This window comes from Sphaeramia orbicularis, chromosome 22 (genome assembly GCF_902148855.1).
Source record: "Sphaeramia orbicularis chromosome 22, fSphaOr1.1, whole genome shotgun sequence".
NCBI classification, from domain to species: domain Eukaryota; kingdom Metazoa; phylum Chordata; class Actinopteri; order Kurtiformes; family Apogonidae; genus Sphaeramia; species Sphaeramia orbicularis.
The window spans coordinates 55981279-56007841 of NC_043978.1; the positions used below are offsets into that span (position 1 = coordinate 55981279).

Here is a 26563-nt window from a genome sequence, read left to right on the forward strand (position 1 = left end):
CTACAGCTAAACTACAGCTAAACTACAACTGAACTAAAACTGAACTACAACTAAACTACAACTGAACTACAACTAAACTACAACTGAACTACAACTGAACTTCAACTAAACTACAACTGAACTACAACTAAGCATTTAGAAAAAAATTAAAACTAATAAAAACTATCAAACCTGCTCTAAAAGCTAATTAAAACGAACTGAATTAGAGAAAAAAAAAGTCAGAACTAAATAAAACTAAACTAGAATGAAAAATCCAAAACTCTTAGAACCTTGGTTCACAGATGGGTTTGTGCCTGATGCTGGATGTATAAAAAGAACATGGATACAGTTCCATCAGTCACAACTGTCACCTGTTCCCCCAGAGGCCATTTGCTTTATTACAATAAAACTCCCTGCGCCCCAAAAAAAGCTGGTTCGGTGTTACCTGACCCTAGAACACCTGACTTTGTCAGAAAAGAAAGAACAGCTGTTTAATTAGTGTCATTTCCCCCCTGTGTTAATGATTCATGCTGAAATAGAATAAATCAGCTTATCACAGTATCCAGCCTTTAATAAACAGTGCTTTGGTCATTGATAGGTTTAAACCGGTCTAAACCAGACTTAGACAGACTCAGCCACGCATTTATCTGGACCAGGTTTAAACCGGTCTAAACCAGACTTAGACAGACTCAGCCACGCATTTATCTGGACCAGGTTTAAACCGGTCTAAACCAGACTTAGACAGACTCAGCCACGCATTTATCTGGACCAGGTTTAAACCGGTCTAAACCAGACTTAGACAGACTCAGCCACGCATTTATCTGGACCAGGTTTAAACCGGTCTAAACCAGACTTAGACAGACTCAGCCACGCATTTATCTGGACCAGGTTTAAACCGGTCTAAACCAGACTTAGACAGACTCAGCCACGCATTTATCTGGACCAGGTTTAAACCGGTCTAAACCAGACTTAGACAGACTCAGCCACGCATTTATCTGGACCAGGTTTAAACCGGTCTAAACCAGACTTAGACAGACTCAGCCACGCATTTATCTGGACAAGGTTAGACTACTGGACCGGCCTTCTGACTGGACTGTAAACCAGCTGAAGACAGCTGCAGAACATCCAGAACACTGCTACTGGGGTCCAGACTAGAACCAGGAAGGACCACCATATCAGTCCTGTGCTCAGGTCTGTGCACTGGGGTCAAGACTAGAACCAGGAAGGACCACCATATCAGTCCTGGTCCAGGTCTGTGCACTGGCTTCCTGTGGCTCAGAGAATAGACTTTAAAACAGCTCTGCTGGTCTACAAGTCTGTCCATGGTCTAGAACCTAAGTCCATCTGGGACAAGTTGGTCCCATATGAACCATCTGGGACCCTGAGAACCTCACAGACCGGTCTGAGAACCTCATGGACTGGTCTTGTGCTGGTCCCAGAGTCAGGACTAAACAGGTGAAGCTGTGTTTCAGTTCTGTGTGTTTCAGTTCTGTATGTTTCAGTTTTGTGTGTTTCAGTTCTGTGTGTTTCAGTTCTATGTGTTTCAGTTCTATGTGTTTCAGTTCTGTATGTTTCAGTTCTGTGTCTTTCAGTTCTGTGTGTTTCAGTTTTGTATGTTTCAGTTCTGTGTGTTTCAGTTCTGTGTGTTTCAGTTCTATGTGTTTCAGTTCTATGTGTTTCAGTTCTGTATGTTTCAGTTCTGTATGTTTCAGTTTTGTATGTTTCAGTTTTGTATGTTTCAGTTCTATGTGTTTCAGTTCTGTATGTTTCAGTTTTGTATGTTTCAGTTCTATGTGTTTCAGTTCTGTATGTTTCAGTTTTGTATGTTTCAGTTCTGTATGTTTCAGTTTTGTATGTTTCAGTTCTATGCGTTTCAGTTTTGTATGTTTCAGTTCTATGTTTCAGTTCTGTGTGTTTCAGTTCTGTATGTTTCAGTTTTGTATGTTTCAGTTCTATGTGTTTCAGTTCTGTGTGTTTCAGTTCTGTGTGTTTCAGTTCTATGTGTTTCAGTTCTGTGTGTTTCAGTTTTGTATGTTTCAGTTCTATGTGTTTCAGTTCTGTATGTTTCAGTTTTGTATGTTTCAGTTCTATGTGTTTCAGTTCTGTGTGCTTCAGTTCTATGTGTTTCAGTTCTGTGTGTTTCAGTTCTATGTGTTTCAGTTCTGTGTGTTTCAGTTCTATGTGTTTCAGTTCTGTGTGTTTCAGTTCTATGTGTTTCAGTTCTATGTGTTTCAGTTTTGTATGTTTCAGTTCTGTGTTTCAGTTCTGTGTGTTTCAGTTCTATGTGTTTCAGTTCTGTATGTTTCAGTTTTGTATGTTTCAGTTCTATGTGTTTCAGTTCTGTATGTTTCAGTTTTGTATGTTTCAGTTCTATGTGTTTCAGTTCTGTGTGTTTCAGTTCTATGTGTTTCAGTTTTGTATGTTTCAGTTCTACGTGTTTCAGTTCTATGTGTTTCAGTTTTGTATGTTTCAGTTCTATGTGTTTCCGTTCTATGTGTTTCAGTTCTGTATGTTTCAGTTCTGTATGTTTCAGTTTTGTACGTTTCAGTTCTATGTGTTTCAGTTCTGTGTGTTTCAGTTCTATGTGTTTCAGTTTTGTATGTTTCAGTTCTATGTGTTTCAGTTCTGTGTTTCAGTTTTGTATGTTTCAGTTCTGTGTTTCAGTTCTGTGTGTTTCAGTTCTATGTGTTTCCGTTCTGTATGTTTCAGTTTTGTATGTTTCAGTTCTATGTGTTTCAGTTCTGTATGTTTCAGTTTTGTATGTTTCAGTTCTATGTGTTTCAGTTCTGTGTGTTTCAGTTCTATGTGTTTCAGTTTGTATGTTTCAGTTCTACGTGTTTCAGTTCTATGTGTTTCAGTTTTGTATGTTTCAGTTCTATGTGTTTCCGTTCTATGTGTTTCAGTTCTGTATGTTTCAGTTCTGTATGTTTCAGTTTTGTATGTTTCAGTTCTATGTGTTTCAGTTCTGTGTGTTTCAGTTCTATGTGTTTCAGTTTTGTATGTTTCAGTTCTATGTGTTTCAGTTTTGTATGTTTCAGTTCTATGTGTTTCAGTTCTGTATGTTTCAGTTTTGTATGTTTCAGTTCTGTGTGTTTCAGTTCTGTGTGTTTCAGTTCTATGTGTTTCAGTTCTGTATGTTTCAGTTCTATGTGTTTCAGTTCTATGTGTTTCAGTTCTGTATGTTTCAGTTCTGTGTGTTTCAGTTCTATGAGTTTCAGTTCTATGTGTTTCAGTTTTGTATGTTTCAGTTCTGTGTGTTTCAGTTCTGTGTGTTTCAGTTCTATGTGTTTCAGTTCTGTATGTTTCAGTTCTATGTGTTTCAGTTTTGTATGTTTCAGTTCTATGTGTTTCAGTTCTGTATGTTTCAGTTCTGTATGTTTCAGTTTTGTATGTTTCAGTTCTATGTGTTTCAGTTCTGTGTGTTTCAGTTCTATGTGTTTCAGTTCTGTGTGTTTCAGTTCTATGTGTTTCAGTTCTATGTGTTTCAGTTCTGTATGTTTCAGTTCTGTATGTTTCAGTTTTGTATGTTTCAGTTGTATGTGTTTCAGTTCTGTGTGTTTCAGTTCTATGTGTTTCAGTTTTGTATGTTTCAGTTCTATGTGTTTCAGTTCTATGTGTTTCAGTTCTATGTGTTTCAGTTTTGTATGTTTCAGTTCTATGTGTTTCAGTTCTGTATGTTTCAGTTCTGTATGTTTCAGTTTTGTATGTTTCAGTTCTATGTGTTTCAGTTCTGTGTGTTTCAGTTCTATGTGTTTCAGTTCTGTGTGTTTCAGTTCTATGTGTTTCAGTTTTGTATGTTTCAGTTCTATGTGTTTCAGTTCTGTGTGTTTCAGTTCTATGTGTTTCAGTTCTGTATGTTTCAGTTCTATGTGTTTCAGTTCTGTATGTTTCAGTTCTATGTGTTTCAGTTCTGTGTGTTTCAGTTCTATGTGTTTCAGTTCTGTATGTTTCAGTTCTGTATGTTTCAGTTTTGTATGTTTCAGTTTTGTATGTTTCAGTTCTATGTGTTTCAGTTCTGTATGTTTCAGTTCTATGTGTTTCAGTTCTGTATGTTTCAGTTTTGTATGTTTCAGTTCTATGTGTTTCAGTTCTGTGTGTTTCAGTTCTATGTGTTTCAGTTCTGTGTGTTTCAGTTCTATGTGTTTCAGTTCTGTATGTTTCAGTTTTGTATGTTTCAGTTCTATGTGTTTCAGTTCTGTATGTTTCAGTTCTATGTGTTTCAGTTTTGTATGTTTCAGTTCTGTGTTTCAGTTCTATGTGTTTCAGTTCTGTATGTTTCAGTTTTGTATGTTTCAGTTCTGTGTGTTTCAGTTCTATGTGTTTCAGTTCTGTATGTTTCAGTTCTGTATGTTTCAGTTCTATGTGTTTCAGTTCTATGTGTTTCAGTTCTATGTGTTTCAGTTCTGTGTGTTTCAGTTCTATGTGTTTCAGTTCTGTATGTTTCAGTTCTATGTGTTTCAGTTCTGTGTGTTTCAGTTCTGTGTGTTTCAGTTCTATGTGTTTCAGTTCTGTGTGTTTCAGTTCTATGTGTTTCAGTTCTGTATGTTTCAGTTCTATGTGTTTCAGTTCTGTGTGTTTCAGTTCTATGTGTTTCAGTTCTATGTGTTTCAGTTTTGTATGTTTCAGTTCTATGTGTTTCAGTTCTGTGTGTTTCAGTTCTATGTGTTTCAGTTTTGTATGTTTCAGTTCTATGTATTTCAGTTCTATGTGTTTCAGTTTTGTATGTTTCAGTTTTGTATGTTTCAGTTCTGTATGTTTCAGTTCTATGTGTTTCAGTTCTGTGTGTTTCAGTTCTGTGTGTTTCAGTTCTGTATGTTTCAGTTTTGTATGTTTCAGTTTTGTATGTTTCAGTTCTGTATGTTTCAGTTCTATGTGTTTCAGTTCTATGTGTTTCAGTTCTATGTGTTTCAGTTCTGTGTGTTTCAGTTCTATGTGTTTCAGTTCTGTGTGTTTCAGTTCTATGTGTTTCAGTTCTGTATGTTTCAGTTCTATGTGTTTCAGTTTTGTATGTTTCAGTTCTATGTGTTTCAGTTCTGTATGTTTCAGTTCTATGTGTTTCAGTTCTGTGTGTTTCAGTTCTATGTGTTTCAGTTTTGTATGTTTCAGTTCTATGTGTTTCAGTTCTGTATGTTTCAGTTTTGTATGTTTCAGTTCTGTATGTTTCAGTTTTGTATGTTTCAGTTTTGTATGTTTCAGTTTTGTATGTTTCAGTTCTGTGTGTTTCAGTTCTGTGTGTTTCAGTTCTATGTGTTTCAGTTCTGTATGTTTCAGTTCTGTATGTTTCAGTTTTGTATGTTTCAGTTCTGTGTGTTTCAGTTCTGTGTGTTTCAGTTCTATGTGTTTCAGTTCTGTATGTTTCAGTTCTATGTGTTTCAGTTCTATGTGTTTCAGTTCTGTGTGTTTCAGTTCTATGTGTTTCAGTTCTATGTGTTTCAGTTTTGTATGTTTCAGTTTTGTATGTTTCAGTTCTATGTGTTTCAGTTCTGTGTGTTTCAGTTCTATGTGTTTCAGTTCTATGTGTTTCAGTTTTGTATGTTTCAGTTTTGTATGTTTCAGTTCTGTGTGTTTCAGTTCTGTGTGTTTCAGTTCTGTGTGTTTCAGTTCTATGTGTTTCAGTTCTGTATGTTTCAGTTCTATGTGTTTCAGTTTTGTATGTTTCAGTTCTATGTGTTTCAGTTTTGTATGTTTCAGTTCTATGTGTTTCAGTTTTGTATGTTTCAGTTCTATGTGTTTCAGTTCTGTATGTTTCAGTTTTGTATGTTTCAGTTCTATGTGTTTCAGTTCTGTGTGTTTCAGTTCTATGTGTTTCAGTTCTGTGTTTTTCAGTTCTATGTGTTTCAGTTCTGTATGTTTCAGTTCTATGTGTTTCAGTTCTGTGTGTTTCAGTTCTATGTGTTTCAGTTCTATGTGTTTCAGTTCTATGTGTTTCAGTTTTGTATGTTTCAGTTCTATGTGTTTCAGTTCTATGTGTTTCAGTTCTATGTGTTTCAGTTCTGTGTGTTTCAGTTCTATGTGTTTCAGTTTTGTATGTTTCAGTTCTATGTGTTTCAGTTCTATGTGTTTCAGTTCTGTAGGTTTCAGTTTTGTATGTTTCAGTTTTGTATGTTTCAGTTCTGTATGTTTCAGTTCTGTGTGTTTCAGTTCTGTGTGTTTCAGTTCTGTGTGTTTCAGTTCTGTATGTTTCAGTTTTGTATGTTTCAGTTTTGTATGTTTCAGTTCTGTATGTTTCAGTTCTATGTGTTTCAGTTCTATGTGTTTCAGTCCTGTGTGTTTCAGTTCTGTGTGTTTCAGTTCTATGTGTTTCAGTTTTGTATGTTTCAGTTCTATGTGTTTCAGTTCTGTGTGTTTCAGTTCTATGTGTTTCAGTTCTGTGTGTTTCAGTTCTATGTGTTTCAGTTCTATGTATTTCAGTTCTGTATGTTTCAGTTCTATGTGTTTCAGTTCTATGTGTTTCAGTTCTATGTGTTTCAGTTCTGTATGTTTCAGTTCTGTATGTTTCAGTTCTGTATGTTTCAGTTTTGTATGTTTCAGTTCTATGTGTTTCAGTTCTGTATGTTTCAGTTCTATGTGTTTCAGTTCTGTATGTTTCAGTTTTGTATGTTTCAGTTCTATGTGTTTCAGTTCTGTGTGTTTCAGTTCTATGTGTTTCAGTTCTGTGTGTTTCAGTTCTATGTGTTTCAGTTCTGTATGTTTCAGTTTTGTATGTTTCAGTTCTATGTGTTTCAGTTCTATGTGTTTCAGTTCTGTATGTTTCAGTTCTGTATGTTTCAGTTTTGTATATTTCAGTTCTATGTGTTTCAGTTCTATGTGTTTCAGTTCTGTATGTTTCAGTTCTATGTGTTTCAGTTCTGTATGTTTCAGTTTTGTATGTTTCAGTTCTATGTGTTTCAGTTCTGTGTGTTTCAGTTCTATGTGTTTCAGTTCTGTATGTTTCAGTTCTATGTGTTTCAGTTCTGTATGTTTCAGTTCTGTATGTTTCAGTTCTGTATGTTTCAGTTTTGTATGTTTCAGTTCTATGTGTTTCAGTTCTGTATGTTTCAGTTCTATGTGTTTCAGTTCTATGTGTTTCAGTTCTGTGTGTTTCAGTTCTATGTGTTTCAGTTTTGTATGTTTCAGTTCTATGTGTTTCAGTTCTATGTGTTTCAGTTCTGTAGGTTTCAGTTCTGTAGGTTTCAGTTTTGTATGTTTCAGTTTTGTATGTTTCAGTTCTGTATGTTTCAGTTTTGTATGTTTCAGTTCTGTGTTTCAGTTCTGTGTGTTTCAGTTCTGTGTGTTTCAGTTCTGTGTGTTTCAGTTCTGTGTGTTTCAGTTCTATGTGTTTCAGTTCTGTATGTTTCAGTTTTGTATGTTTCAGTTCTATGTGTTTCAGTTCTGTGTGTTTCAGTTCTATGTGTTTCAGTTCTATGTGTTTCAGTTCTGTATGTTTCAGTTTTGTATGTTTCAGTTCTGTGTGTTTCAGTTCTGTGTGTTTCAGTTCTGTATGTTTCAGTTTTGTATGTTTCAGTTCTGTGTTTCAGTTCTGTGTGTTTCAGTTCTGTGTGTTTCAGTTCTATGTGTTTCAGTTCTGTATGTTTCAGTTCTATGTGTTTCAGTTCTATGTGTTTCAGTTCTGTGTGTTTCAGTTCTATGTGTTTCAGTTCTATGTGTTTCAGTTCTATGTGTTTCAGTTTTGTATGTTTCAGTTCTATGTGTTTCAGTTCTGTGTGTTTCAGTTCTGTGTGTTTCAGTTCTATGTGTTTCAGTTCTGTATGTTTCAGTTCTATGTGTTTCAGTTTTGTATGTTTCAGTTCTATGTGTTTCAGTTTTGTATGTTTCAGTTCTATGTGTTTCAGTTCTGTATGTTTCAGTTTTGTATGTTTCAGTTCTATGTGTTTCAGTTCTGTGTGTTTCAGTTCTATGTGTTTCAGTTCTGTGTGTTTCAGTTCTGTATGTTTCAGTTCTATGTGTTTCAGTTCTGTGTGTTTCAGTTCTATGTGTTTCAGTTCTATGTGTTTCAGTTCTATGTGTTTCAGTTCTGTGTGTTTCAGTTCTATGTGTTTCAGTTCTGTATGTTTCAGTTCTATGTGTTTCAGTTCTGTGTGTTTCAGTTCTATGTGTTTCAGTTCTATGTGTTTCAGTTCTATGTGTTTCAGTTTTGTATGTTTCAGTTCTATGTGTTTCAGTTCTATGTGTTTCAGTTCTATGTGTTTCAGTTCTGTGTGTTTCAGTTCTATGTGTTTCAGTTTGTATGTTTCAGTTCTATGTGTTTCAGTTCTATGTGTTTCAGTTCTGTAGGTTTCAGTTTTGTAGGTTTCAGTTTTGTATGTTTCAGTTCTGTATGTTTCAGTTCTGTGTGTTTCAGTTCTGTGTGTTTCAGTTCTGTGTGTTTCAGTTCTGTGTGTTTCAGTTCTGTATGTTTCAGTTTTGTATGTTTCAGTTTTGTATGTTTCAGTTCTGTATGTTTCAGTTCTATGTGTTTCAGTTCTATGTGTTTCAGTCCTGTGTGTTTCAGTTCTGTGTGTTTCAGTTCTATGTGTTTCAGTTTTGTATGTTTCAGTTCTATGTGTTTCAGTTCTGTGTGTTTCAGTTCTATGTGTTTCAGTTCTGTGTGTTTCAGTTCTATGTGTTTCAGTTCTATGTATTTCAGTTCTGTATGTTTCAGTTCTATGTGTTTCAGTTCTATGTGTTTCAGTTCTATGTGTTTCAGTTCTGTATGTTTCAGTTCTGTATGTTTCAGTTCTGTATGTTTCAGTTTTGTATGTTTCAGTTCTATGTGTTTCAGTTCTGTATGTTTCAGTTCTATGTGTTTCAGTTCTGTATGTTTCAGTTTTGTATGTTTCAGTTCTATGTGTTTCAGTTCTGTGTGTTTCAGTTCTATGTGTTTCAGTTCTGTGTGTTTCAGTTCTATGTGTTTCAGTTCTGTATGTTTCAGTTTTGTATGTTTCAGTTCTATGTGTTTCAGTTCTATGTGTTTCAGTTCTGTATGTTTCAGTTCTGTATGTTTCAGTTTTGTATATTTCAGTTCTATGTGTTTCAGTTCTATGTGTTTCAGTTCTGTATGTTTCAGTTCTATGTGTTTCAGTTCTGTATGTTTCAGTTTTGTATGTTTCAGTTCTATGTGTTTCAGTTCTGTGTGTTTCAGTTCTATGTGTTTCAGTTCTGTATGTTTCAGTTCTATGTGTTTCAGTTCTGTATGTTTCAGTTCTGTATGTTTCAGTTCTGTATGTTTCAGTTCTGTATGTTTCAGTTTTGTATGTTTCAGTTCTATGTGTTTCAGTTCTGTATGTTTCAGTTCTATGTGTTTCAGTTCTATGTGTTTCAGTTCTATGTGTTTCAGTTCTATGTGTTTCAGTTCTGTGTGTTTCAGTTCTATGTGTTTCAGTTTTGTATGTTTCAGTTCTATGTGTTTCAGTTCTATGTGTTTCAGTTCTGTAGGTTTCAGTTTTGTATGTTTCAGTTTTGTATGTTTCAGTTCTGTATGTTTCAGTTTTGTATGTTTCAGTTCTGTGTTTCAGTTCTGTGTGTTTCAGTTCTGTGTGTTTCAGTTCTGTGTGTTTCAGTTCTATGTGTTTCAGTTCTGTATGTTTCAGTTTTGTATGTTTCAGTTCTATGTGTTTCAGTTCTGTGTGTTTCAGTTCTATGTGTTTCAGTTCTATGTGTTTCAGTTCTGTATGTTTCAGTTTTGTATGTTTCAGTTCTGTGTGTTTCAGTTCTGTGTGTTTCAGTTCTGTGTGTTTCAGTTCTGTATGTTTCAGTTTTGTATGTTTCAGTTCTGTGTTTCAGTTCTGTGTGTTTCAGTTCTGTGTGTTTCAGTTCTGTGTGTTTCAGTTCTATGTGTTTCAGTTCTGTATGTTTCAGTTCTATGTGTTTCAGTTCTATGTGTTTCAGTTCTGTGTGTTTCAGTTCTATGTGTTTCAGTTCTATGTGTTTCAGTTCTATGTGTTTCAGTTTTGTATGTTTCAGTTCTATGTGTTTCAGTTCTGTGTGTTTCAGTTCTGTGTGTTTCAGTTCTATGTGTTTCAGTTCTGTATGTTTCAGTTCTATGTGTTTCAGTTTTGTATGTTTCAGTTCTATGTGTTTCAGTTTTGTATGTTTCAGTTCTATGTGTTTCAGTTCTGTATGTTTCAGTTTTGTATGTTTCAGTTCTATGTGTTTCAGTTCTGTGTGTTTCAGTTCTATGTGTTTCAGTTCTGTGTGTTTCAGTTCTGTATGTTTCAGTTCTATGTGTTTCAGTTCTGTGTGTTTCAGTTCTATGTGTTTCAGTTCTATGTGTTTCAGTTCTATGTGTTTCAGTTTTGTATGTTTCAGTTCTATGTGTTTCAGTTCTGTGTGTTTCAGTTCTGTGTGTTTCAGTTCTATGTGTTTCAGTTTTGTATGTTTCAGTTCTATGTGTTTCAGTTCTATATATTTCAGTTCTATGTGTTTCAGTTCTGTAGGTTTCAGTTTTGTATGTTTCAGTTTTGTATGTTTCAGTTCTGTATGTTTCAGTTCTATGTGTTTCAGTTCTGTGTGTTTCAGTTCTGTGTGTTTCAGTTCTGTGTGTTTCAGTTCTGTATGTTTCAGTTTTGTATGTTTCAGTTTTGTATGTTTCAGTTCTATGTGTTTCAGTTCTATGTGTTTCAGTTCTGTGTGTTTCAGTTCTGTGTGTTTCAGTTCTGTGTGTTTCAGTTCTGTGTGTTTCAGTTCTATGTGTTTCAGTTTTGTATGTTTCAGTTCTATGTGTTTCAGTTCTGTGTGTTTCAGTTCTATGTGTTTCAGTTCTGTATGTTTCAGTTCTATGTGTTTCAGTTCTATGTGTTTCAGTTCTGTATGTTTCAGTTCTATGTGTTTCAGTTCTATGTGTTTCAGTTCTATGTGTTTCAGTTCTGTATGTTTCAGTTCTGTATGTTTCAGTTTTGTATGTTTCAGTTTTGTATGTTTCAGTTCTATGTGTTTCAGTTCTGTATGTTTCAGTTCTATGTGTTTCAGTTCTGTATGTTTCAGTTTTGTATGTTTCAGTTCTATGTGTTTCAGTTCTGTGTGTTTCAGTTCTATGTGTTTCAGTTCTATGTGTTTCAGTTCTGTATGTTTCAGTTTTGTATGTTTCAGTTCTATGTGTTTCAGTTCTATGTGTTTCAGTTCTGTATGTTTCAGTTCTGTATGTTTCAGTTTTGTATATTTCAGTTCTATGTGTTTCAGTTCTATGTGTTTCAGTTCTGTATGTTTCAGTTCTATGTGTTTCAGTTCTGTATGTTTCAGTTTTGTATGTTTCAGTTCTATGTGTTTCAGTTCTGTGTGTTTCAGTTCTATGTGTTTCAGTTCTGTGTGTTTCAGTTCTGTATGTTTCAGTTCTATGTGTTTCAGTTCTGTGTGTTTCAGTTCTGTGTGTTTCAGTTCTATGTGTTTCAGTTCTATGTGTTTCAGTTTTGTATGTTTCAGTTCTATGTGTTTCAGTTCTATGTGTTTCAGTTCTATGTGTTTCAGTTCTGTGTGTTTCAGTTCTATGTGTTTCAGTTTTGTATGTTTCAGTTCTGTGTTTCAGTTCTATGTGTTTCAGTTCTGTAGGTTTCAGTTTTGTATGTTTCAGTTCTGTATGTTTCAGTTTTGTATGTTTCAGTTCTATGTGTTTCAGTTCTGTGTGTTTCAGTTCTGTGTGTTTCAGTTCTGTGTGTTTCAGTTCTATGTGTTTCAGTTCTGTATGTTTCAGTTTTGTATGTTTCAGTTCTGTATGTTTCAGTTCTATGTGTTTCAGTTCTATGTGTTTCAGTTCTGTGTGTTTCAGTTCTATGTGTTTCAGTTCTGTGTGTTTCAGTTCTATGTGTTTCAGTTCTATGTGTTTCAGTTCTATGTGTTTCAGTTTTGTATGTTTCAGTTCTATGTGTTTCAGTTCTATGTGTTTCAGTTCTGTATGTTTCAGTTCTATGTGTTTCAGTTCTGTGTGTTTCAGTTCTATGTGTTTCAGTTTTGTATGTTTCAGTTCTATGTGTTTCAGTTCTATGTGTTTCAGTTCTGTATGTTTCAGTTTTGTATGTTTCAGTTCTGTATGTTTCAGTTTTGTATGTTTCAGTTGTGTATGTTTCAGTTTTGTATGTTTCAGTTCTATGTGTTTCAGTTCTGTATGTTTCAGTTCTGTATGTTTCAGTTCTGTATGTTTCAGTTTTGTATGTTTCAGTTCTGTGTGTTTCAGTTCTGTGTGTTTCAGTTTTGTATGTTTCAGTTGTGTATGTTTCAGTTGTGTATGTTTCAGTTGTGTATGTTTCAGTTGTGTATGTTTCAGTTCTATGTGTTTCAGTTCTGTATGTTTCAGTTTTGTATGTTTCAGTTCTGTGTGTTTCAGTTCTGTGTGTTTCAGTTCTATGTGTTTCAGTTTTGTATGTTTCAGTTGTGTATGTTTCAGTTGTGTATGTTTCAGTTGTGTATGTTTCAGTTTTGTATGTTTCAGTTCTATGTGTTTCAGTTCTGTATGTTTCAGTTTTGTATGTTTCAGTTTTGTATGTTTCAGTTCTGTGTGTTTCAGTTCTGTGTGTTTCAGTTCTATGTGTTTCAGTTCTATGCAGCCAAACTCTGGAACAGTGTTCCTGATGACATCACACAGACCTGAACTGTGCCAGTGTTTGAGTCCAGGCTGAAAACAGTTCTGTTCAACTGTGCACAGAACAACTGAAAGGGTTCTATCTGACCTCTGACCTTTTACTTTGTTTAAATTGATTATTCTTCATGTTTTATTGATTCTGTTTTAATTGTAATGGTGCATTTTTAATCTGTCTCTTTTCCATGTTTGTAAAGCACTGTGAACTGCCCTGTGTATGAACTGTATACAAATAAATCGGCCTTGCCTGCCTTGATATTTAATATCATACATTCTGTCATCTAACCTTTTTCAGCTTCAGTAAATCAAGGATTTCCTCAAACTAACACAAAAAATACATACACATGCCATTAAAACTAGTCAATTTCTCTAAATAAGCATAAAAACTAAAACTACTTTTGACATTAAAACTTAGCTGAGATGAAAAACAAAACAAAAACTGCATAGAGATAAAAACGAATGATCGATGAGGATTGATGATTTTCAATGCTGAAAGAACTCAGCTGCAAAGAACGTTACAATATTTAACAGTTAATAATACAGTAAGGTAAAATGCAATCAAAAACAAATAATCAAACAGTGAAATCAATGGTAATTAATAAAAAGGTCAGAAATGCTGAAAATAAATAAAAAGCAAGTCTAAAATTGAGAATTTTAGTGAAGGTATTTGTCCTCAGTTCATTCCACAAATCTTCAGTTTTATAGTTTGAGAGGAAAGGCCAGGAATAATCTGCAGAAGATCTCAGGTTGCATTCAGACTCACAGGAGGTCAGTGTTCTGGAGTTCACCCAGTGGTAGTTACAACTTTAACATGTCTTCTAAAAACGGTCTGGGAGATGATGGAAGTGCTTTTCAAACCGGTTTGATGTGTCTTGTAGTTATTGTTGGAGCTGGTTCGGAGTCAGGCTGTGCGGTTGGGAATCAGCGGAGGTTTACTCAGGGTTTGTTTGTTTGTCTCAGACCAGAGTAGAACGCACTGCAGCAGCAGAACTGTGGTCAAACACATGCAGGAATTACTGCTTCTATGTTCTTGTCGGATAAAAGTGACCTGATTTTTAAAAGTTTTCATACTCGGAAAAACATGTTTGGACAAAATTAGGGTGGTAAAAAAATAAATACAAATAATACAGTTTCTGTAGAGTAGAAGGTGGTAATGTTAAACAAGAGAGGACCGCCATGAGGAGGTTAGAAGTGATGAAAAAAATATACACAGCTCAGCCAAAGAAAGTCCCACCTGGATTTAACTCCAAACAAATGTAACCCTTTCATGCATACTGGTCACTCCAGTGGTCACTCCAGTGGTCACTCCTTCTCTTGTATATTCATGGACTTTATTGTTTTAGTTCCAGATCAGCCGACACAGTGGGCACTGGTGCATCATCTCATACACTGACGTTCACACCATTACTGTAACTTTGTGTTCTTGATAAACCTGATCTGCACTAACATGCTTGAGTGGAAATTAATTGCTAATTGTTATTACTCTGTAATTAACTGTTTTCTTAATCAAAAAGTTTTTTTGTTTTTTTGCATATTATCTCCATGAAGTGAGTAATAACTAGTATTAGAGAAAGTTAAAATGTGACAAAACGTCAGATTAGATGCATGAAAGATGTTTTTATTTAACAGTTTTCACACACTATCTCACTTTCTGATATTGTTTCTTTGCTTCTAAAATTAAACGCTTGGTGTCCAGCTGAGGGGGCATTTTTGTAACTCCATAAAAAAATAGGTTCATTTAAAAAATTTCAACTACATTGTTTTTTTCATGCCTACACTGGAATAAAAACACTCAGGAAAAAAAAATCTTGACTAAGGTTCTCATAATTCATGCATGAAAGGGTTAAACCTTCCAATGGCTAATGACTGAAGTGAATAATATGTTTCAGCTGAAAAGCTCTTTCACTGATTGAACTTTAAGGAAATATTGATATTTATAAACTATATAGACAAAAATATTGGGACACATCATGACTAGAGGTTGTAAGATGTCCTCTTCGTGCTGATTTGACATATAAACATCAATATTTCCTTAAAGTTTAATGGGAGATTTTTCTTCCTAAGTGAAATGTGAAGAAAGTAGATGGTTAGTTGTGGTAGAAAATTATTATTTACAGTCAGAGCACAAAAAATATTTTAGAACATTTAAAATCATAGTCATGGATTTAAAAAACAAACAAACAAAACAAATCAATATTGAGAGAAATAAATTAAAACCATCTCTGAGGCATTTTGGAAGCAAAGATAACAATTTAAAATAAAACTAACCAATGCAATGATATTTATCACAATATAAAACTATATTTTGACATTTATCATTATTGGGGTAGCCGTGGCCTAGAAGGCTGGAGAGTCCGCTTGAGCCTGAAGGGTTCAGTTCCCTGGACCGGCAGAGAATTTGTGGCTGATGTGCCCTCGAGTAAGGAACTTAACCCCCCATCTGCTCCCCGGGCGTCTGATAGGCAGTCCCACTGCTCCTAGTATGTAGTGTGTGATGCATGCATGATCTAGTGATGGCTTAAATGCAGAAGACCAGTTTGGGTGTGTGGTGCATGTCACCTGTGTGAACCCTTCTGACAAGTAAAGATTATTAGTTATTGTTTTGTATCCCAGACCCTGTTAGAAAAGAAACACCTCAATTCAACATGTCCACATACTTTTGTCCATATGGTGTACTTCTAAGGTAACAATAATTATCCATTTTTTATTACTATAAATATTCTGAAATTGGAAGATCTGGTTAACCTCATTACTGCTGTATTCATCTATAACAGGGCTGTCAAACTCATGTTAGTTCAGGGGCCACATGCAGCCTAACATGATCTGAAGTGGGCCGCACCGGTACAATTATGTAACTAATAGGATAAGAACTAATAAATAATGTCAACTCCAAAGTTTTCTCTATGTTTTTGAGTGAAAAAAGTAATATTCCGTGATGAAAATGTTTACATCTACAAACTGTAATTGAACATAACATGAACAAATATGAACAACCTGAAAATTCTTTTGAAAAATAAGTGCAGTTTTAAGAGTATTACACCTTAGTTTATCATTTATACATACGCATCACAACTTACAGATCATAGTGGAACTAAAAATGCACACAACATTTAATAACAGGCAGAATATTGGTAAAATTCCACATACTTCTCATAAGACACTTCAGGTTGTTCATATTTGTCCAGGTAATTCACATTTTTTGTAAAAGGCTAGTCTGTAAATGTAAACATTTTGTAGTAATATTACCTTTTTTTAAACTAAAACCAAAGTTTTCAGCAGTTTTCATTATTTATAGGTTATTATGATAGTATTTTACTGGTCTGATCCACTTTAGATTAAATTGACCTGAAATGATTTTAACATCCTTGACTGTTAATATGTTCAGTGCAATTTTTGCATTTCACAAATTCATCCAATCCACGGGCCGGACTGGACCCTTTGGTGGGCCGATTTTGGCCCCTGGGCCGCATGTTTGACACCTGTGATCTATAAGGTACACAACAACCTACTTCCACTCTGCATACAGGAGCTGTTCTCAGCCACAGAGTCCCAGTCCAACCTTGGGCGGACCTGTATGTTCAAGAAATTAAAGGCAAGGACCTACACAAAAGGCAAATGCATATCTGCAACTGGAGTAAACTTATGGAACAACGCTGATAAAGAAGTAAAAACATGCACAGCAGTCACTACATTTAAAAGGATGTTTTAAACTAAGGTACTCAATAAACCTAGAATATTAGGAGAAAGTAAGCCAATTATCAGTATAAGTCTAAGATTTTGCTTAGATTATATTATTTGTTACCTCCAACAAGTGAAACGGCGGAGGTTGTGTTTTCATCGGGGTTTGTCTGTTAGCAAAATAACTCAAAAAGTTATGGATGGATTTTCATGAAATTTTTAGTAAATGTTGATTCTGGCACAAGGAACAAAAGATTACATTTTGGTGGTGATGGCGGGGGGGGACTGATCTGCCTTGGTGGAGGTGTGCGCTCTCCGAGTGCTTTTCTAGTTTTATTATTTATTGTTGTATAAAACTGCACCATCTTGTTATCCTGTTTAGTTTCTGCAGTTCCTTTTTGTAAATAGGGCAGGCATATGCCACGTTTCCTCTACGTGGTATCGGCTCGGCTCAGCTCGACTCGGCCTTTTTGTGTTTCCGTTATGAAAAAGGACCTGGAATCTGGTACCTGGTACTAGTTTTTTGGTATCACCTCCACCGAGGTTCCAAGACTGGGGACCAGATACTAGAGGTGACGTGTAAACACTGCAGAGCACTGAGTGGTCAGAGAGTCGTCTGTGTGACCCGCCGTTTTACAAAAAACAGATGCGGACGTTGACAGTAAATATAGCGGTAGGTGAATCCACACGATGGCAGTCTGTAAAACTACAACATTCAGTCAGGAGATTCAGTCTGTGGTGGCCGACGTAAAAATTCAGCATGAGGTTGATGAGACAAGAGGCAACGAGTGAGTTTATCAGCGACTCTATGAGCAGACGACACAGAAGTAACGCACTGCATCGCTATGACGACCAGGTACTGTAAAGTGGGTAGTATCCTGGAATGGAAACGGTCTCCAGGAATAGGACCTGGTACCAGAGTCCAGTTGAGCCGGTTCCACGTAGTGGAAACGCGGCAATAGATAAACTGTTGCTTCAGCCTACACCTTTTCGCTCATGTTTAACGTAGAAATCCAAACTGTATGTATGTATGTATATATATCATGTTCTGTTAAATGGACGAGTAAATTACTACTACTAAATCCACTAATGACAACATCATGATGCTGTAGATGCTGATGAAACCTCTTTGACTCATACTCTATGCCCAACTCCAAGTTCTACACCAAGTCTTTTTTTTTTTAAACAGCTGCTGTACTGTTGACACAGGAAGTAATATTTAACTCATGTAACAGCACTGAACAGGATACCAGGGCTGAAGACGCCTTCATGACTGCAATAAAATCCTTCAGCTGTAGCCTGTTCCAATGTGCCCTGAGGTGCAAGAGCCAGCTCATCGCTTTGAAATTTGAGTTGTTTTGCGAATAAACTGCCATGAGTGATTGACGGCCTCCCGACAAGAAAGCGAACATCCTGCATTTCCCCAAAACTCCCAACAGAAGTAGACAGAACTCACAGTGAGTATGGCGATCAGAGCCCCCTGCAGCAGGCCCACCAGCACGTCACTCCAGTGGTGTTTGTAGTCCGACACTCGAGTGTATCCCACATAAAAAGCAAACGCCAACAGGAAGAACTGGATGGTGGGTCGAACCAGACGCGTCCACTTCCCCTGCATTCGGGCCTGGACATAGAGCTGCACACAAAACAAACGAGTGTATGAAAGTGTTTTAATGTCAAGTTAAACCTTTATTGGGCAAGTGACTATTTTTGGTAATTCACAAGACAGTGACAGCAACAGTTAGAGTTAGTTATTACTTCTTGTATTTTTACCCCAACCCTAAAGAGGAGGCAAGGGGTACTGTTTTTGGTTTGCTTTGTTTCTTCGTTTATTTGTTAACATTCTACCATCAAAACTACTGCTTGAAATCCGACCAAATTTGGTTTACGGATTGCCAGTGACCAAGAATAATTGTCATTACATTTTGGGAAAAATGCAATACACAAAATACAGAAGGTGATGTCATAATAAATGGTAATAAATCACTTTAGAAAGGTTACATAGAGAGAGAACAATCATTTGGGAACTGACACAGAAGTAGTACTGGGTCTTTATGGGTTAAACACAATACAGCCAACATGTTTATAGCAACATATCTTAAAGGGCTCATATTTTGCTAAACCCACTTTTCTATGTCTTTGGTTCATTTATTTGTGTATTTGGACCCTAATAATTCGTTAAGTTTAAATTTGAACCCTCCAGGTGCTGCAAAACTATCTTTATATTCATTTTGGCAAAAATCAGGTGGACTTCTACAACCCGTTTTAATTCCTGCTTAATTTGTTACATTTTATAACTAGTTACATCACAACATTTACACATATAAGATCAAGACTTCTGACGAACATTTCTCTGAGTACGACATAATTGTTTATCAGCAGCAGAAGTTGCAGTCCACACTGAAAATATGTCCAAACTTGGAGCTGATTAAATAAAATGTTCAGTTGTTGGTTGTATTAACAGGACAGAAAGCACATTCAACAACCTGGAGGGGGCGGGGCATGAAGTAGCTCATTTGCATTTAAAGGGCCAGCGCTCCAAACCACCTTTTTAGTGTCTTTACTCAGAAATAGGGTTAAAGATGGACCTGTGGAGTTAAATTAAAGAAGAATTCAGACCCAAGCAGAGCATTTACAGTTATGTAGACCACAGGGAAATGTTTGAAAATGCAGAATTCCATTTACAAAGGCAAAATATCACTCCTTTAAGACCTACCATTTCAAATTTAATACCTTTTAAAGACTTTTTTAAAAAGGTATTAAATTCAGATTTGTAAATTCAAGACTTTTAAGACTTTTTAAGGCCCCGCTGGAACCCTGTTCAATAACACACTAAGGTTGAAATTTGGAATTTCAGATTGCCCAATAAAGGGTTGGACTGGACTGGTTAACTTATCTGTTATAATGCACATAGACCAGGATCTACCATCTTAATACGTGATCAAAGTTGGCTGTAGTGAAAATAGTTTACCCCAACATAAACTGAGCCGTGCAGCAGCCTAAACAGACTGGCACTGTTTAACTCAGTGGGATGAACAGTTAACATCTGTCATCTTCCGCCTATTGTGCAACGTGTACCGCCACAACAATGATATTTTTAAACCTATGTGATCGTCGTCCATCGGTTTCGACCGCCTCCTCCTTTCGGGTAAACAGACATTTTAGAGCGGGAGAAAGTCTCACGCCACAAAGACAGCACTCACCGACAGAAAGAGCATGCAGTACATCCCAAAGGACGAGTGGCCGGAGTAGAACGACAACCTGAGAACACAACGCAACAGCAGGAAAACACTGTTACTCTGTAGTTTACATGTGTGGGTGAACTCTGACCACAGTCACAATCATTTGGTGAAGAATCAGGATCAAACCACCTCAGTTTATTGTCAGTGTGAGGCACATACATTTCACTGTCTTACTTTGGAACTTTACTTGAATATTTCCATTTTTTGTTACTTTATACTTCCTGTCCACTTCATCTCAGTGGCATATATTGAATTTTTTTTACTCCACTAACTTTTCAGATGACAGACTTTTTTTTACCTTTAAAACCAGGGCCTGTATTCCTACAGATTCTGAGAATCCTCTCACAGCTCCTAACTTCACCAAAAAATTCCTAGCAAGGAGTCTGAGCTTAGGAGTGATTCCAGAACACTGTCAGAGAACTCTGAGCAGGAATGGACAGAACTCCTATCTTAGTGAGGAGGTGTGGTCCACCTGCTGATAGGTATGAGTCACCATTTCAAAAGCTGTGATTGGCTGATCCTAAAAGGTAGAAAAAAATATACTTTTGGTGATAATGGGCAAAGGATGGACCCTCAAATGGATAAACTGAATCATACAATCTAATCTTATGAAGACTGTGGAACTGTAAATAATATTTCACATAAAAGAAAATATCTGTTCAATGAATAGTAAGATATACTTTAAAATGATCCGACAAAATGTGTGAAAAAACTCAGGCCCACTGGCGCAGTATTCACATAGTGAGAGTTCTATTTATTTGCTCATATTAATTGGCATGCTGGTAATTTTTGCACTTTCAACTTTCAACATTTCAGCTCAGTTTTGTTCCTGGGGCCATCGATTACACCCACAACACCGGGGAATCCTGCCATGTCCATAAATGTCCTTTTGTGAGTTTGTAAAGTGTGGGCATCCAGTGGAAACGAAACTAAGTGTCTAAAAATATGAGGTTGTGACCCTGCTGTCAGTGTTTGGTAGATGACCCTGCTGTCAGTGTTTGGTAGATGACCCTGCTGTCAGTGTTTGGTAGATGACCCTGCTGTCAGTGTTTGGTAGATGACCCTGCTGTCAGTGTTTGGTAGATGACCCTGCTGTCAGTGTTTGGTAGATGACCCTGCTGTCAGTGTTTGGTAGATGACCCTGCAGATGGGGGGTTGGGACAGACCCAGGTCATCACTGCTGCATTTCCCCTGTTGCCAAATCCCTCAGTGTTGTGATGACTTTCATTTCAGGTGGTGTTGCACTGTGGCGTTGGGTTGGAGAAGTGAGAGCATCTCTAATGAGATCAACCACAAACAGGATTCCTGCACCATCCAGTCTGTAGCGTTTAATTACTTCGCTGTTGTCCAGTGTTTGCAGAATCTCCCTTCTGCCTCTTCCATTTTGTCCTCTGCTTAGGGAACTCCTCTTCCCCTTAAAAGTCCTCTTCCTGCTCTGAACAGATCTCACCTCTTAAGGGCTAGGATTCTTTAGGAACAGCTTTTATCTTTACCAGGATCTACTCTTCATTTTTAGGGGAAATTCTGAGAAAACATCATGATTCTAAGAATTTTCTTAGAATTTGGAAACTAGGAGCAACTCTGCACTAAGAATCTTTAGGAATACAGGCCCAGATTTGAAGGTAATAGGAATAAATGACCTGAAATAGGACAATAAAACAATAAAAATACTGATTTCACTCTGCACTGTTATATGTTACTATGTTCTCATGTTTATATTTTTTTCTTATTCATTTTACTGTTTTTATAGATCTGTCTCTCCAACATTTTTGCCATTATATTTAATTTATTTTATTCTTTTATTTATACTTTATTTCATTCTATTCTGCTTTGAACATTGCAGCTGTAAAACAACAATGTCCTGTTAAGGGTTAATAAAGTATCTATGTACTGTATTGATCTATTAATCTATAATATTTTATACCACAATAAATACCATTGTCATATACATTTTTTTGTTGTCTTCATGGCTTCTTTTGTGTACATTCTTAACTAAAACGCCTATAAAATATGTAATTTTTTTTGTTTCAGAAAAAAGATTTTATCATTATAATTGTCTTGAATGTTCAATCTTTAGATTTTATAAAAAGTTATGATACTTAGAAAGTGTCTGACCGCTACAAAAATCAGTTTATACCACAATTAACCTTATTATCTTATTTGTCATTTTGTGTTTGGTTTTGTCTCATCTTATCTCTTGTGTCAATTTTGCTTGTTTCATCTTTAATATTTATCCTTATTTATACTTTTATATTTTCCACTCTTTCTCCTTTTTTGTCTTTTAAAGTGGTTATTTTTGTGTGGTCTTACTCCACGGCCATCTTTGTGTACATTAGCTTTTAAAGTGGAAAAATCATTCTCATTACTCATGATAATTATCAATACTGACATAAACATTTTTAAGACATTTCCCATATTGTCCAGCCATAAGCTGCAGTATGAAGTGATTCTTTATGGCTTGAAAAAACAAAAGTCCTACATCTTAAAGTTCTCATAAAACCATGGTGGAGTGGTATTTGATTGTGTATTTATGTGACTCCTCTGAAAACAGGAATGTAAAGAGGCCCGATGATGATGTGTAACTGTTGGCTCATTGGTCCCCTGCTGTAGATATAAACAATTTATTCTAAGGAGCATTAGTACATGCTGCTGAGTGCAGGAAGATGACACAACTTTTTGAGTCATTTTTCGAGGAACAGACTGTGAAATGCCAGTGGGAATAGTGACAAAACAACATTTTTGTGATAGTTTAGACAGATCCTCAAGTATATGTGATATAAAGCCTCAGTTCTATGATGTAAATACAACAAATCTGATTTTCTAACCTTACACTTATGTAGAAATAGCAGTAGTACTGTCAAAATTAACATGTTAATTAGGGATGCACCGATACGAGTATTGGCATCAGGTCTGATACTCAGTGTGTGTACTCATACTCGTAAAAGTAATCCGATACAAATGCACCGATCCCACTTGTATCCGTGTGCCATTCCCAGTTCAGTGCAGCAGGTACGAGGAGGAGGAAGAATGTGTGTGAAGAGTGTGGAGACGGAACCAAAGAAATGATCAGAGTAACACTGACAGTACCGTTCACACACAGATACAGACGCAGCCTTCTGTCTGTAATCTGACTACATTCATCTGTTTTCCAGCTGATGGAGGATGAGTACCCAGACAGAGAATACCAGCGGGAGTACGGAGCGGTGCGGACCGCCGCCAGCGGAAGTGAAAACCAAACCTGTCACTCATCTGTCTTTTCTCTTCCTGCTGAAGCTAAACTTTTAAACCTTACAGAGAAAACACTAACATTAGTATCACAGTAGTGTTCCTCTGTCGTCTACAGGTTCGTTATTACTGACTTTCTTCTTCATTAACTTTCCTCTTCTTCGTGGTATTTGTCCAGTATGGTTAATTCAGAGCGGCGCCCCCTGGTGGATTAACTGACAAACGCTCATTCCAACACATTAAATGTCAGTAGCAGCACTTTGTTCCAGTCAGACTAATGACAACGACAATAAAGCACATTTACAAAAGGAACCAACGACTGGAATGGGATTACTAAGGACTAGGATCGGTACTCGGTATCAGCAAGTACTCAAATGTAAGTACTCGTACTCAGTCTGGAAAAAAGTGGTATGGGTGCATCCCTAATGTTAATGATGATTCCTTGAATGAAAACAGTCTTATTCAAACATGCAGACGTGCACTGAGCTGGACTGTTGAACTGACCTGGACTCGGTGGCGTTGCGCAGGTTACCGGTGCAGTTGATCTGCAGCATGTATCCGTTACAGACCGCGGGGGCACACACAGATAAGAAGTTGGGGCGAGGGCGGCCTATGGTGAACTTGGCCAGGTCCGTCAGCGACTGACTGACAGCTGCTCCAAACAGGAAGGTGCCCACCACCTTGTACAGAGCTGACAGGTACTGGTTGAACTGGGAGTTGGAGTGCAGACGTTTGGTGTACACAAGGTAGGCCTCTCCTGTGGTTATCTGAAAGTGACGTAGCGAAAGGGTTTAACCCGTTTACTCATGATCTGCACTAAAGAATAAAAAGGCAGATTTGTTTCCTTCTTTTTATACTCTATGAATAAATATGGTGCTCTTAGCTAAATGCAATATGGGAGGTGGCTGTACTTTCTGAGTAGGATTCATTTTATGTATACTACATTAAAAACACTGAACTTTTTATTCACCGACAGCTTTAATTTCTTTTTAGGATAAAGATTTTACACTTTTGATAATCTAAAAAGCAATGGTTTGTAATCTATTTGTCTTCTGATGTCTTACAAAACGTAACGTGTTCACATTCGCATTTCTGATGTCAATCAGCAACATTTATCTGAAAATATCATCAAATAATGATACTTCCCAGTAAACTTCTCTCAAGATTAAACGTAAATAGATGTTCACATTATGCAAAATGTCACCAAAAAGGAAAGATTAGAGACAAAGTCCAAAGAGTGAAAGCAGATCAATGCGACAGAGTTTTTTTTCTTCTTTCTTCTTCCATGGCTCCATTAGGTTTATCTGGTGCTCATGTATATAAAAACTGATATAAAGTAGCTAAAACTGGCTCCACCTCCGGCAAATGGCTGAAAACAATGAATTTCATTGTGGATTCATTTTCTTGGTGAATTGTTTGGTCTCAAAAATGCTAGAAAATTTTGAAAAGGTGTTTCTAACATGACATCTTCACATGTCTTCTTTGGTCAAAAGTCAAATGCAGGCTGGAATAATTTTTTCCCCTAAAAAATTTCTCAAACTATTTTGATAATAGATAAAGTATCAAAACAGTTGCTGCTTAATAATAAAATAATAATAACAATCAATCAGTCAATTAATCATTACAGCTCTTCTGCAGCAGTTCCAACAGTAACATGCTTCAGTAACAAACCTTCCTGTATTAGTATTTTTTATTGAAATGATATAAATACTTACCCATCACTGCCAATAGGGGTCTAAATCCTGACATCACACACAGAAGCTACATACTAAATTCTTGTGTCTTTTTTTGTGTCTTCCTCTACAGCAGGGCAGTCAAACTCATTTTACTTCAGTTCCACATTCAGCTAAATTTGATCTGCAGTGGGCTGGACCACTGAAATAATAACAGAATAATATAGACATAATGTCAACTCCAAACTTTTCTCTATATTTCAGCGCGAAAAAAGTAAATTTACATTATGAAAATGTTTACATCTACAAACTATCCTTTCAAACAACGTGAATAACATGAAGAAACTGAAAAAGAAATTGTAATTTTAACACTATTCTGCTTTAGTTGATCATTTCCACATGTGCATTATAACAGACAGATCACAGTGGATCTACAAACACACAAAAACATTTATCAACAGGTGGAATGTTATTAAAACTGCACTTACTTCTCTTAAGACATTTCAGGTTGTTCATATTTGTTCAGGTTATTCAGATTTTTTGCAAAATTATACTTTGTTTTAGTGTAAATACATGAAAACATTTACATTTACAAAAAGAAAAATTTGGAGTTGTGAGTATTCATAGGTTGTGATGAGATTAAATTGGTCTGAATGTGGAACCTGAACTAAAACGATTGTTCATGTCTTAGTGTAATTGTTGCATTTCACAAATTCATCCCAGGGGCCGGACTGGACCCTTTGGTGGGCTGGATTTGGCCCCCGGGCCGCATGTTTGACACCTGTGCTCTACAGGCACAGATATTTACTGCCACATATCTATTTTAAACTCTACTGATTACTGAACTGATGTTTCATCCTTATTACTGTTACTTAAATATTAAATGCATTGATTGCTCTTGTAATTTTGCTTCAGTACTTTTACAGGACGGTGTTGGCACTTAGTAGGATGTGAACATGTCTTCCACCACTGCTCATCTGGACTCTAACAGAAAAAACTCACAATGACAATGGAGCAGGTGATGGTGACAGCGGCCATGGCCCCATGGGAGATGGTGTCTCTCCTGTAGGGATAACTGATGCTCTTGTCATCGCAGTAGATGCCCCTCTGGTACGGGCTGAACCTTATGGTCAGGATCGCTGAGGGCAGAGCCGCTGGAGACAGAAGGCTTTTTATTAGTCACACAGAAAAAGGACCGAAATCTGATCAAACATTTTATATGAACAGGACTGAAGATGAATGGAATGCAGGCCAAGGGTTTTATTACCCCGCCCCCCCAAAGGGGAGGCAAGGGGTATTGTTTTTGGTTCGGTTTGTTTGTTTGTTGTTTACACTCTAGCAGCAGAACTATTGGTTGAATTCATACCAAATTTGGTTTATAGATTGCCAGTGACTAAGAATCAATCTGATTACATTTTCTAAAAAGTAGGTCAAAGTTAAATTTTTTTAGTAAATTTCTGATTATTTTTTTTCTCCCATTTACTTATACTGGGTGAAATTTCACATGTCTATAAAAACCTCAGTTTTGTTTCAGTTTACCTCAAACTTGGCACATGTGCAGAGGCAGCTGATCTGCTGACATCAGCACACACATAGACATGATGACATCAGCTGGATCGATGCCAAAATAAGCTACAATACGTGCGAGGGGCGGGGTTTGTTGTGCCTGGCACCACTTGTGTGGGGTTTTTTTGCCACTTATGGGTAAGGAACCAAATATGATAACTTCATTGACCTTGATTTTATACATAACAATAAAAAGAATTTGACAAAAGTAATAAAGTCTTTAGAGCTGCAACCGATTAATCGACTCAAAGTGATCCAAAAAAATCATTCATCCACAATTCTCCTGAATCAAAGCTTTGTTTCCTTCATTTCTCTGCTGTTAAACATCGGTTCCACTGTTGTGTTTCACACGGACGCTTATTGTGACGCACAAAGAAGCTTCAATTCAGGAAAACTGCAATAGAATATTTCCCTTCAATCAATTTGAGTCGATTAATTGAATCGGGACTTTTTGCACTGGCTTCAAGCTCCTAGTCGATTAATCGGTTGCAGCTCTAAGTCTTGTTATGTCCTTCAACAGGGTTCCTACATGTTTCTACAAGTTAAATTTAAGACTTTTTAAGAGCTTTTTAAGACTACTTAGAACAGAGTTTAACGCCCATTCCACGGCCATAATGGAAAATTAGTGATAAGCTACAATATGCCTGAGGGGCGGG

At 36.5% G+C, this 26563-nt stretch overlaps 1 protein-coding gene across 1 annotated transcript in view; it reads right to left on the reverse strand.

Annotated features, from left to right (window-relative positions):
* LOC115414305 (phospholipid phosphatase 2-like) overlaps positions 1 to 26563 on the reverse strand; it is a 78130-nt gene that overhangs the window by 9081 nt on the left and 42486 nt on the right. Inside the window, exons 2-5 of the mRNA XM_030127604.1 lie at positions 25344 to 25495; positions 23173 to 23435; positions 19405 to 19462; positions 17661 to 17837 (exon numbers count right to left, since the gene is read on the reverse strand). Coding sequence (XP_029983464.1) covers positions 17661 to 17837; positions 19405 to 19462; positions 23173 to 23435; positions 25344 to 25495 — 650 coding nt within the window. The remainder of the gene's footprint in view (positions 1 to 17660; positions 17838 to 19404; positions 19463 to 23172; positions 23436 to 25343; positions 25496 to 26563) is intronic.